Below are 13,586 nucleotides of genomic sequence, written 5' to 3'. Positions count from 1 at the left end.
GTAGAGGTGCTTGGTTGGCCTTCAAGTCCATGAAATGCTGACCAAGAGAAGAAAGATGGTCGGGAGCCAGGCATCCACAATAAAACTTTATTCTTACATACTACAGCTTTGGAACAATAAAAAGATACACCCATCTATTATCTAGGAAAAGGATCTGAAGCAGCAGGTGGGAAAGAGGGTGGCCGTGGTTGGTGTCTTGCTTCCACATACGGTTATCGGCTCTGCTCAACTGTAAAGACAAGAGTGAGGCAGTGAGGGAGGAGGGCCTTGCTCTGGAAGCCCAGCTCTGCTGTGCCCAGAATGGCCCTGGCAACTTACTGTATGTAGAGATATCTATTTCTTCTGGAAGCTCTGCCACATTCACTTCAAACCGGTCCTGAACATCATTGAGGATTTTGGCATCATTCTCATCAGATACAAAAGTGACCGCCAGGCCTTTAGTACCAAAGCGACCAGCACGAGCCACCTGCAGGGAGATGGGTCAGCAAGTCAGGCACCCTTCAAGATCTGAGAAAGGGAGGGGCCCTGATCCACCCACACTGGGAGGGGGCACTCACTCACCCGGTGAAGGTAGGTGTCTGAGTCCTCTGGCATGTCATAGTTGAAGACGATGTTCACTCGCTCAATGTCCATACCTCTACCAAACAGATTGGTAGCTACCAGGATGCGCCGCTGGAAGTCCTTGAACTGCTGGTAGCGGGATAGGCTAGGGTGGGAGACAAACAGAGGCATCAAGCACAGGTGGGTCCCAGGGGCACCCTTGGCCATGGTGGACATCATGCACTCACCGCTCCTCCTGGGGCATGCCTCGGTGAATGGCAATGGCTGGGAAGTTCTGTTCCACTAAGAGCTGGGCCAGAGCCATGCAGCGTTGCACAGACTTGACAAAGATCACCACCTTAAGAAAGAGAATGCTAGTTAGGCCCATGGAGAATCACCCACGGTCCCACATCTTGGTGTAGGCAAGTAGGGACATCACCTGGTTAAACTCTAGGACGTCAAGGAGGTCGAAGAGCTTCCGGTTCTTCTCACTGTCCTTGAGCTTGACATAGTACTGCTGTAGCCCGTGCAGTGTGAGCTTGGTCTCGTCATCCACAAACACCTCCATGGGCTGTACAGGAAGGGAAGCAGAAAGGAGTGAGTAGGGCTCACCTCTGGGCATCCCATGTGCCCAGAACCTTCCAGGGAACAGTTCCTCTGTAGTGATGACTTCCAGAGGGCCTGTTGTATCCAACCTCAGGAAACAATTCCCTCCCAAAAGCCAGATGTAAGCTCTGCTCTGGCTCAGGTGTAGACTACTCTCAGCTCCCAGTCCTGACAAACCAGGGAAGTGAGGCTTGTGTGTGTGTCATGGGGTGGCTCAGGCCCTAGAAGAGCCAAAGCTGCTGTGCGGAGTTGTTGGCCACGGTAGGCAGGTGGCTAGCTGGGCCATCCCCTACTCACATCCTGCATGAACTTCCTGCAGACTGGCCGGATCTCCTTGCTCAGGGTGGCGCTAAACATCATGCACTGCTTTTCATGGGGTGTCAGGCGAAAGATCTCTTGCACGTCCCGGCGCATGTCTGGATGGGATGCCAACATACAACAAGCCTGAGTGTTTTGTCTGACTGAGCAGACCCACACCAGAGAGGAACCAGCCCTCCCCAACCTGGGCCAGAGAACATTGGCACCATGGCCATGGTGGAATGGACCCAGGGGTGTCCCCGCTGCCTGAGGGGCTGGGCTCGGATGGGCGGGCGTGCGGGAGCGCAGGCATGGGAGGAGCCGCGGTCCACTTACTCGCTGCCAGCATGGAGCGGCCCTGCCAGTGCGCCTTGAGCCATGCTTCGGGAAAGGGAGCCTGAGGCAGAGACACCCGCTGGCGTGAGAGCTGCAGTGGCTTCCCAGGACACATGCCCATCTCTCCCAGCCCCCGATGGGTGGCAGAGGCCACATTTTTCCTCCAGATCCCCTGGGTATGCCTACATGTCCTAAAGGAATGGCAACTCATGGGGCCTATGCTTCCACTCAACTTGGGCTCAGAAGCAGCGCATACTCTGTCAACATTGGACATTCCCTTAGGCCTCCCAGGAGCCCTGAGTTCTGCTCCACCCATGTGACCCACTGTCCCATCCATCAGGCCCCCTAGAAAACTGCCGTGACTGAGTGGGGGAACCGGCTGGGCAGGCCAGTGGGATACTCACCCAGCTGCTCCAGCATCTTGTCACACTCATCTAGCACAAAGTGTTTCACATTCCTTAGGTTGAGGCTCCTGCTCCGTACGAGTGCCAGGATCCGGCCTGGTGTCCCCACAACAACATGGGGACAGTTCTTCTTCAACACATCTTCATCCTTCTTAATGGAGAGGCCCCCAAAGAACACAGATACCTATGGGGACAGAAAAGGAGCTGTTTTCATCTGTCTGGGATCAGTGATCTTTGCAGCATAGGCTCCACCCATCCTGGGGGCATCTGGTACACCAGCCCCACTCTCTCAAAACCCAGGCAAGCCGGAAGAGCAGGGGCAAGCCTGAGAGGCTAGCTCTGATGAAAAGAGACACCTGGGACCAGCACAAGCCTGTGGAGGCTGGGCATAATTCATCAGACTTAAGAAACACAAATTACCACTAACCTTCAGCTTGATAAATGCCACTTGGGCTGGAGCTGAGGCCAGCATGACCCAACACAGCACCTGAAGAGGCTTACCTTAACGCTGGGCATGTACTTAGAGAAGCGCTCATATTCCTTGCTGATCTGGAAGGCCAGCTCCCTTGTATGGCACATGACCAGTACTGATACCTGTAGAGTAGGCAAGAAACACATTCTTTCCCAGAATCCACACCAATCCACCCCAACACACGGTGTACCTATTACAATAGTTCCTTCCACACAAGCTGCTTGAAGGCCCGAGCATCTATCTCCACCTTCTCCTTAAGCCTATCCTCCTCAAACTCTCTCATGGCAACTAAAGCCTGTCTCCCTCAGGAGGCCAGGAACAGAGAAAGGTAGCAACGAAAGGGTTACCCCAGGATGGCATGTCTTCTCGCCCACCCACAGCATAGCAAGGACTCACACATGCCACTCAAGAGCTCTACCACACAGTCAAATTCCAGCACACCCCAACCAAACAGTTTTCCTGTAGCTTGGAACTCTCAATCCTGCCTCAGCTTCCTATCCTGGACTCAAGTATAACTCTTAAGACCTTGTAGTTGACCTACAATGGTGGTATTAGAACACTGACCTACAATGGTGGTATTAGAACACCTGCATAATAAATCAGCAGTAACACTGGGGACTGTTACTGTCACTATAGCTTCAATCCCCAGCTTAAAATCAAAAGCACACAGAGACTATGAAAGTTTCATGATACCCAAAGCTGCACGGTCACATGGGATCCCAGCCCAGAGAGGAACCCACATTCCTACCTGGCCATTGATGGGCTCAATCTGCTGCAGGGTGGCCAGCACAAACACAGCTGTCTTACCCATCCCAGACTTTGCCTGGCACAGGACATCCATACCCAGAATGGCCTGGGGAATACACTCATGCTGGACTGAGGAAGAAAAGGGTAAATGAGTAAGACACTGGATGCTGTCTCCCTGAACACCCCTCTGGCAAAGGTCAGGTCCCAGCCACCTGCTTGCACAGGGGCTGCTGATAACTGACTCGTGGGGCAGGTGTGGCTGGGAGGGGGATGGCACCAGGGAAACATACCCTCTGAAGGATGCTCAAAACCACAGTCAACTATGGCTCTCAGGAGCTCCGGCTTCAGCAGAAAGTCCCGGAAACCGGAACTGTGAATGGACACGTAAGACCCTTTGACATCTTTCTTTGGGGGAGCTGGAGTGCTCTCCTGGGGTGCTTGGGGCTCTTCATCTTCATCATAGTCCAAAAGCTCATTTTCCACATCTTGTTCTGCCATGGTACTGAAAACAGAAGGCAGAGGGAGGCAGAGATGAAGCTGAGATGCAGGCAGGAAAACCCACTTGGTAGAGGAAAAGGCAGGTCAGCAAAGGGGTTGGCAGGGCAAACCCTGTAAGCAGGCAGAGATCAGTGGTGCGCCTGCACAGTGCCTCCCACTTTGGCCTACTGCCCCTTATCACCACCCTCCCAGCAACCTCTCATCTGCTACACACCGCACTCCCCCATCCAATGCCACCACCGTCAAGCATGCTAAGGTCTTCAGTGAAATACCAATCCCACATTACAGCTGGGGATGAGGCTCAGTGATAGAGCACTTACCTAGCAGGTTCTGTCCCCAACACCACAGATAAAATACGTGATAGTGATCACACCTCCTGGCCTGGCCTCTGATTCCTTCCCACTTCTTCACCTCATCAGACCATCCTTCCACCCCAAGGATGCCCAGCTCCTAAGTCTCTGCACACACAACTTTTTTGAAATAGATATCCCTATATCACCCTGGCTGTCCGAGACTTGCTATGTAAACCAGGCTGGCCTCGAAGTCATAGGGATCTGCCTGCCTCTGCCTCCCGAGTGTTGGGATTACAGGTGTGCGCCACCTCACTTTTTTCCTTTTTAAATATCATGCTGGGGCTTGTGTCTTCTTGACAAGTATTCCACTAACTGAGGAAAATCCCCTATCTTTGTGAGGTTTTTTTTTTGTTTTGTTTTTAAAAAGATCTTAATAGGGCTGGAGAGATGGCTCAGAGGTTAAGAACACTGACTGCTTTTCCAGCAACCACATGGTGGCTCACAACTGGCTATGAGATCTGATGCCCTCTTCTGTGTGCAGGCAAACATGCAAACAGAATATTGTATACATAAAAATCTTTAAAAATTACAAAAGATCTTACTATATAGGCTGATCCAGAACTTGTAGTGATCCTCCTGTCTTTGCCTTACAAGTTTCTGAATTACAGGCAGACACCACCTTGCCTGATTAATGTGCCCTCCCTGACGTTCAGATTCAGCACTAATAAGGCTCCTCAGACCCATCCCCTCCAAGGACCTCCCAGCACCCGAATGAAGCAAGACCTAGGACCTGCAGTTGTGGCTGCCTAGGTGCTAAGAATGGAATGGTGGCGAGGGAGCAGGCAGCATCTGCCCTGCCCTGCCCTGCCCACCCCACCCTGGCTGTTTGTGGTCGACACAGGGGAATCATTAAGTGCTTTTATGAAAAAGGTTCCCATTGGACCAGGCAAGCAAGAAAGCCAGCCAGCTGAGATGCTAAATGGAATTCACAGGAGACAAGCTCCCCCGCTCACTTCATTAATCCCTCAAACGCCAAGTACAAGGCATATACCAGCCAGGCTCATCTACTGTTGTCCCTGGTCTACTGAGGTCAGTCCCTAACGTACTAGACCCTCTTCTGGCTCTCTTTCGTCCCTCTGACTTTATCCAAATTCAGCCATGTCTATGCTACGTTCCCAACTTTGTTTCCGGTCATATGCCTTTCTACTCCAGACCAGTTCTCAGTTATCTTCCCATACCCTTAGGAGTTGAACTCAAAAGGCCTAGGGCAAGATTTCTGCTTCTCCTCGAGGCCGCATCCACCTCAGAAAGTTATTCCATTCTCAGAGACAGTCTTGACTGAGTAGCAAATCCCGTCCAGCAAGCCCGCTCACCAAATTCAGTCATGTCTACCTAGTCACTTCTCACATAGGAAACCATGGCCCCAACGTGAAGGACTTTTTTATTTAAGACTGGAACAAGCTTTACCGAAACAGTCATATGCTATACAATTCTCCAAAGTACATAATTTAAGAGTCAACAAACATGTCGGCATCAGCACAATCAACTCTAACATACGCCACCACCTTTATAAGAGAACACCTGATGGACTGGAGAGATGGATCAGTGGTTAAGTTTCAGAAGACTGGGGTTCGATTCCCAGCACCCACATGGTTTGCTCCTGTTCCAGGAGACCCAATGTCCTCTTCTGACCTCCAGTCATAAAGCATGCCCTCAGTAAATATAAACGTATTCAGGCAAAACGTTCACAGAAAATAAAATGAATAAACTTAAAAAAAAAAAAAAAAAAAAAAGACTCTGGATCTGGAGGTGTGGCTCAGGGGTAGATGTGGAGCAGGTGAGAGGCCCTGGACTTCATTCATCCCCAAACCACAAAAGTGAAACTACATCTCCCTTTAGCCACCACCTACCTCCCGGAACCACTAATCTGCTTCTCATCTCTGCAGACTAGCTTTGCCTGAACATTTCTATAAACAGATGCTGACAGCATCACGTGACCTTTCACTTCTTCAAGCCTTCCTTCTGCACTGTTCTCAATGCACATCCACAATGCAACATAAACCAATGCTTCATTTTGTTCTTTTTTTGTGACAGGATTTCTCTGTGTAGCCCTAGTTGTCCAGGAACTCACTCTGTACACTCAGAGATCCTCCTCCCCCTCCCAAGTGCCGGGATTAAAGTTGTTGGTCACCACCACCATCAAATAAAATATTTTTAAAATGCCAGGTGGTAGCACACATCCTTAATCCTAGCACTTAGGACAGAAGCAAGCAGATCTCTGTGAGTTCCAGGCCAGCCTGGTCTACACAGCCAGGACTGCAGTGAGATCCTATCTCAACAACAAAACCCCCACACACCTTACACTACTGCAGTTGCTGCCTGCACACGGCCATGACCTCCCTTCTCCAACACACACTTAGTCGGGTGTTTATTCTTCAGATGTGTACTTCCTTTTAGCATCAATTTAAAAAAGCTCTCCTCAGATAGGTGTGGTGGCACACACCTTTAATCCCAGTTCTCAGGAGGAAGAGGCCAGATCTCTGTGAGTTCCAGGACATTGCCCGTCAAGAAAGATTACTACCCAGCTGGTAAAGGTACGAGTCCCCAAACTCCACATAGTGGAAAACTTGACAAATGGCCCTAATCTACACACACAAACCCACACGCATACACAAAATAAAAATGCCTTCAAAAGTTATGGGGAGGTGGCTGGAGAGCACTGCCAGGTTAAGAGCACTGGCCGCTCTTGTAGGGGTCCTGAGTTCAAGTACAAGCAACCACATGGCAGCTCACAACCATCTGTAATGAGATCTGGAGTCCTCTTCTAGTGTGCAGACAGAACACTGTATACATAATAAAATCTTTTAAAAAAAAGTTTATCAGTCACTAAAGCACCAGACCCCAGCGACAGGACTAAAGCAGACAGCTAGGAGAAGCTAGGCAGCCTAGGGCATGTGTGCTTAAATTTCTAAGCAATGCCAAGCATATATTAAAATTAACTTTCCCCACTCCCCCGAGAGTTTTCAGAGCCTGTCCTGGAACTAACTCTTGTAGACAAGGCTGGCCTCGAACTCGAGATCAGCCTGCCTCTGCCTCCCGAGTGCTGGGATTAAAGGTTTGTGCCGCAGCCGCATGGATTTAAAATGAACTTTAAAAAATGCCTGAGGCAGGGGCTGGCAGATCCCAGTGAGTTCCCGGCCAGCGATGGGTACGTAATGAGATCCTGTCTCAACAACGAACAAAAACCTTACGAGTTCAAGACTAGCCAGGAGAGAGGGCGGAGCAGTCAAAACACTTGCTGCTTTCAGACGACCTGAGTTAGGGTTCTCAACCTAACTTTTCAACCTACCCTAACAACCACGTTCTAACTCCAGCTACAGGAAATTCGACTCCCTCTTCCGGCCTCCAGGAGCACCTGCACACAAGTAATTCGTTCACACACAGACACACAAATTAAAGGTTCAAGGACAGCCTCGGCTTCACGAAAACCTATCTGATGGCCCCTCACTGTTTTTAGGCAGTATAGCTTAAAAACGTTTCTTGTGCTATTTAAGGAATAAATGTGAAGCCGGACCTAGTGGCACACGTCTTTAATCCCAGGGCTCTGAAGGCAGATGCAAGTGGATCTCAGTGAGTGGAAGCTGACCTGGTCTTCATAATGAATTCCAGGACTCTGTAGAGAAATCCTGTCTCGAAAGACGTGATACACCAAATGTTCCTGGAACGGGTTGGGGTGCTACTTGGAGCGGATACCCCCAAATGCAACAGGCCTCGGTTCCATCAGGGGCAGAAAATGAAAGAAGTGAACCCAGAAAGTGGCTGCCCCAAACAAGTTCCAAACAGGTCCAGGGAAGCTGAACTGCAACCGGGCTGGACCGGCTCACACGCGGAAAGCGACCCCGGGTGAAGAATCAGGGCTCCTTCACCGGGGGAGTGGTAGAGCCACATGGGAGGAGGGAGGTGACTGCAAACTCGCGAAGCCTGCCCACAGGAAGCCTGGGTCGTCCTGCCGCGACCCGAACTGCAGCGTGAAGCCGCCCTCTGCCTCGATCCCCCACCATACACAAGCCGGTCTCGGAGCGCAGCCCCGACTTCGCTCCCGGAAGCCGACGCACTAACGGCTGGCCCGCCCCTGGCGCATGCGCAAGGGACCCCAACGGCTGCCAAATCGAGGTGGGTGCCTAACCGCCCAGCCGCCTCGCGCCGGCTCCTGCCGCTGCACCGCGGCGTCTGCTTCAGCAAACCCTCAGCCCCGCACCGCGGCCCGAGCTCGGAACCCACCACCTACCTGTCGCCCGGTTCGCCTCCGCGAGCTGCAAAGAGAACCGCCCGTCGGCTTGTACGTCGCGCCCCTGGAGGCGAGCTGCAACGCTTCCTGTCGGGAGCCCGACTTGAGTCCCGCTCACTGGGCTGCTGGTTTATCACTCAACGGAGGAGGGAAATGACGATTGGCTTATAAGGACGGTGTCGGCCGGCTATTGGTGGAAGGAACGATAGGGCGTGCCTGAAAAACTCACGTTCATTGGACAATCCAGAAGTAGGCGTGTCTGGGTGGGGCTGAGCTAATCGTAGGCTCCGCCCCGTCACGTGAAGTGAGTTGAGCCCTGAGTGGATTCTGCCATATTTAATACTGGCAACGGCCTGTTAATTGCCCATGTTTGTGCCCCACCCTTTTAAAGTGTAGTTTCCTGGCTGTCGTGGGATTTCTGACTGGTTCATCGGTTGGTTGTTTTTTGTTTACCCCCCCCCCCCAGACAGGATTTCTCTGTGTAGTCTTGGCTGCCCTGGAACTCGCTCTGTAGACCAGGCTGACTTTGAACTCAGATTCACCTGCCTCTGCCTCCTGACTATTTGGATTAAAGGTGTGCGCCACCACCACCTGGCCCCAATTTTTTTTAACCTTTAAACAAAACCAAAACGTTTACTCCTACGTTGTACACAATGGGTTCAGTTGATCTGCCTCATCTTCCCTAGTAAAAGAATCCCCTCCCCGCCCCCACAAAAAAAGAGGTGGAGGTTCTAAACTGAGCCCAGAGCTCCAGGAAGCCAGCTATTTGGGGATTACAGAAAGAGACAACAGACTCTGCAGCCTCAAATCCACCTTATAGAAAAACTTCCCCATTCTGTCCCTATGAAACCCTCTTCTCCCTTCCCCATCCTTAGCTAAAAAAAAAAAAAAAAACAAAAAAAAACTCGGTCTTAAAGCACATGTAGTCTGCATTGTCTGGAACTCTGGTCACTGTGTTGCTGGGTGTTACATCCTGGTCATGGTGCAGTCAGACACAGAGAACATTTACCAGATAAAATAAAGGCTACTCTAGCTGCTAATGTCTAAACTCTGCGTTATTTCTTTCTTCAGACACTAGTAGCTGGGATCACTGGAGACCACTAGCAGGCCTGCCTTGACAGTACTTAACAAAACTTGTGGAAGGTTTCTGTACCCAGTATTAAGGCTCTCCACAGACACAGCCAATCAAACCGAGCCAGAATTAAGAATTCATAAATCCGGGCTGGAGAAATGGGTCAACAGTTAAGAGCACTGCCTGCTCTTCCAAAGGTCCTGAGTTCAATTCCCAGCAACCACATGGTGGCTCACAACCATCTGTAATGAGGTCTGGTGCCCACTTCTGGCCTGCAGGCACACACACTGACAGAATATTGTATACATAATAAATAAATATTTAAAAAAAAAAGAATTCATAAATCCAGATTTAATCTAAGCAAAGTATTGCCATGTGGTTCCAGGGGAAGAGAAATTCAGGAGAGAGAATGGCGGGGCTAGGGGGTGGGGTGGGGTGTGGGTTTGTCCAGGGCATCTCTAGGGGGAGCCACTGATCTCCAGGGAGCTGCTGCTTAGCATACTGGGGCTGGAATGCCCCCCTGCCAACTGGAGACTCCAAAGTGGGTGGTTTGACATAGTCATCGTCCCCCTACCCACCTCCCAACCCCCCAGACAGGGTTTCTTTGTGTAGCCTTGACTGTCCTGGAACTCTCTCTGTAGACCACACAGGCCTCGAGATCATAGAGATCTGCCTGCTTCTGCCTCCCAAGTGCTGGGATTAAAGGTGTGTGCCACCAGTCGTTAACAAAACTTTAACGAGAGCTCCGGACCTGTGGGGTGTTTGCTCTCTGCTCTTGCGTCCCCTCTGTCCAGCCGCCATGATAAGCGTCTCGTGGGCGCGGCAATCTGGCGGCCGCCGGTCACCAGGGTGGCTCGAATGGCGTTAGTCATGAAGCTTTTAGATTTGTTTCGAGATTATGCATCAGAGGCAATTAAGGGTGCAGTTGTTGGTATTGATCTGGGTACTACCAACTTCTGTGCGGCGGTTATGGAGGGCAAACAAGCAAAGGTCCTGGAGAATGCTGAAGGTGCCAGAACTACGCCTTCTGTTGTTGCCTTTACAACAGATGGAGAACGACTTGTTGGCATGCCTGCAAAGCGACAACCCAAACAACACCTATGCTACTTAAGCGTCTGATTGGACATCGCTATGATGACCCTGAAGTACAGAAAGACACCAAAAACGTTCCCTTTAAGATTGTTCGTGCCTCTCATGGTGATGCCTGGGTTGAGGCTCATGGGAAACTCTATTCTCCTAGTCAGATTGGAGCATTTGTGTTGATGAAGATGAAAGATACTGCGGAAAATTACTTGGGTCACACAGCAAAAAATGCTGTGATCACAGTCCCTGTTATTTCAATGACTCACAGCAACAGGCCACTAAGGATGCTGGCCAGATATCTGGGCTAAATGTACTTCGAGTGATTAATGAACCTACAGCTGCTGCCCTGGCGTATGGTCTGGACAAATCCGAAGATAAAGTCATTGCTGTGTATGGTTGAGGTGGTGGAACCTTTGAGGTTTCTATCCTGGAAATTCAGAAAGGGGTGTTTGAGGTGAAATCCACCAATGTGGATACTTTCTTGGGCGGTGAAGACTTTGACCAGGCTTTGTTACGACACATTGTCAAGGAGTTCAAGAGGGAGACAGGTTCATTTGACGAAATGAACAACATGGTACTTCAGAGGGTTCGGGAGGCTGCTGAGAAGGCTAAGTGGGAACTCTCCTCATCTGTTCAGACTGACATCAACTCGCCATATCTTACAATGGATGCTTCTGGACCCAAGCATTTGAGTATGAAGGTAACTCGAGCTCAGTTTGAGGGCATCGTCGCAGATCTAATCAAGAGGACTATTACTCCATGCCAGAAAGCGATGCAAGATGCAGAAGTCAGCGAGAGTGACATAGGAGAAGTGATTTTGGTTGGTGGCATGACGAGGATGCCCAAGGTTCAGCAGACTGTGCAAGCTATTTTTGGCAGAGCCCCAAGTAAAGCTGTGAATCCTGATGAGGCTGTAGCCATCGGAGCTGCCATTCAGGGAGGTGTGCTGGCTGGTGATGTCACCGATGTGCTGCTCCTGGATGTCACTCCCCTCTCTCTGGGTATTGAGACTCTGGGAGGTGTCTTTACTAAACTTATTAATAGGAACACCACGATTCCAACCAAAAAGAGCCAGGTATTTTCTACTGCTGCTGATGGACAAACTCAAATAGAGATTAAAGTGTGTCAGGGAGAGCGAGAGATGGCTGGGGACAACAAACTTCCAGGACAGTTCACTTTGGTTGGAATTCCACCAGCCCCTCGTGGAGTCCCTCAAATTGAAGTTACATTTGACATTGATGCCAATGGTATTGTACACGTTTCTGCCAAAGATAAAGGAAAAGGACGTGAACAGCAGATTGTGATCCAGTCTTCTGGTGGATTAAGCAAAGATGGCATTGAAAATACGGTTAAAAATGCAGAGAAGTATGCTGAGCAAGACCGGAGAAAGAAGGAACGCGTTGAAGCAGTTAATATGGCTGAAGGAATTATTCATGACACAGAAACCAACCAAGATGGAAGAATTCAAGGACCAGTTACCTGCTGACAAGTGCAACAAGCTAAAGGAAGAGATTTCCAAAAGGAGAGACAGTGAAACGGGAAAACGTTAGACAGGCAGCGTCTTCACTGCAGCAGGCACCACTGAAGCTCTTTGAGAGGGCATATAAAAAGATGGCATCTGAACGGGAAGGTTCTGGAAGTTCTGGTACTGGGGAACAGAAGGAAGACCAAACAGTAACAGTGGCAAGGCGTTGAGAGAGGCCAGAAGGACAACATGAAGCTTGGGAGTAAAGGGACGTCCTGAGCAGAAAAGGGTCAAACTTCAGTCTTTTTACTGTGTTTTGCAGTAACCCATATAATTCCCTTAATAAATATATGTAGTGAAAATTAGCTAACTCATTTTAATGGGTGGTAATTCAGAAGTAGCAGTTCATACCATTCTGTCGCTAGCCAGTTAGTTTCAGCCACATCTAAAGGGGTGGGGTGAGACTCTATACCAATCATTATTAAGATATATCTGGTTTGTGCTGGAGGGGCCATGTTTTCAAAGTGTGAAACCCATTTCACATGCAGTAGTCTTGCCATGGACCTTGGATTGTATGTAGATCTTTGTTGGCCAAGAGGACTGCTATAAAGAATGGTCTATTTGTATATGAGGTCATCCTTCAACAGGCCTTGCAAGACTAAGCTACTTGTGCCATGCATGGTTTGTTGGTACAGAAGCTAAGTCAATGTAAGCCAGCTCTTAGCTATGGCTTAAATAGATCCAGGATAATGAATGATGAAGTTTTTGTGGTCCTAAGTCATACTTTTCAAGCTACCCTCTTGGATGGCCTGTGTCTGGCACCTATATCCTTGATGATTGTTCTTTTCATCCATTTTGGAGGTTTTTTAAAAAAAATAAAATTCTAAGAAATCTGGAAAAAAAAACTTTAACAAGAGCTGGGGTGTAACTCAGTGGCAGAGCACTTAATGTAGCATTCACAAGATCCTGTGTTCCACACTTATATTGAAGAATATAATAAGCGCCTTTAATTCTAGCACTTGGGAGGCTAAGGCGAGGCAGTGGACTCGTGTGATGCTAACCTAGCCGACATAGTGAGTTCTAGGACAGCTAGGGTTACATAGTGAGATTCAATCTCAAAAAAAAACAAAAAAAAAAAAAACAAAAAACAAAAACAGGCCATAGTGGCACACACCTTTAATCCCAACAATCCAGATGCAGAGAATTGCGAGTTCAACCGGCCTGACCTACATAGTGTAGTTAGAGACAGGCAGAATTATTGAGTTTGAGGCTAGCCTAGTCTACACAGTAAATTCTAGGATAGCCAGAGCTACGAAGAGAGACTGTCTCAAATAAAAATAAAAAAGAAAGAAAGATGGAAAGAAAGGAAGGAAGAAAAAAAAAGAAAAGAAAGTGCCCAAAGAGATCTGGGTTGCAACTCAAAGACAGCACTGGCCCAGTATGCCTGAAGCATCTCCATCCCTGCAGAATCAAAGCTACTCCCAG

At 49.4% G+C, this 13,586-nt stretch overlaps 1 protein-coding gene and 1 pseudogene across 2 annotated transcripts; one reads left to right on the top strand and one right to left on the bottom strand.

Annotated features, from left to right (window-relative positions):
- Positions 1-65: 65 nt before the first annotated feature.
- On the bottom strand, positions 66-8,604 carry Ddx39a (DExD-box helicase 39A). 2 transcript variants are annotated; one of them, XM_038312587.1, is made up of 11 exons: positions 8,482-8,604; positions 3,693-3,904; positions 3,404-3,531; positions 2,685-2,777; positions 2,184-2,367; positions 1,444-1,562; positions 980-1,111; positions 789-898; positions 562-706; positions 319-466; positions 66-229 (listed from the first exon to the last, which is right to left on the bottom strand). In XM_038312587.1, the coding sequence occupies exons 2-11, from the start codon at positions 3,898-3,900 to the stop codon at positions 213-215; spliced, it is 1,284 nt and encodes a 427-aa protein (XP_038168515.1). In that variant the 5' UTR covers positions 3,901-3,904; positions 8,482-8,604; the 3' UTR covers positions 66-212. The 2 variants fall into 2 exon arrangements, with proteins under 2 accessions (XP_038168515.1, XP_038168516.1); XM_038312588.1 differs by lacking the exons at positions 3,404-3,531; positions 3,693-3,904; positions 8,482-8,604 and adding an exon at positions 1,780-1,840 and having other exon boundaries at positions 2,685-3,397.
- LOC119802237 lies at positions 7,398-12,331 on the top strand (annotated as a pseudogene).
- Positions 12,332-13,586: the final 1,255 nt, after the last annotated feature.

This window comes from Arvicola amphibius, chromosome 15 (assembly GCF_903992535.2).
Source record: "Arvicola amphibius chromosome 15, mArvAmp1.2, whole genome shotgun sequence".
Taxonomy (NCBI): Eukaryota; Metazoa; Chordata; class Mammalia; order Rodentia; family Cricetidae; genus Arvicola; species Arvicola amphibius.
Note: the sequence above shows the minus strand (reverse complement) of the source record. Positions and strands in the feature narration are given on the sequence as shown.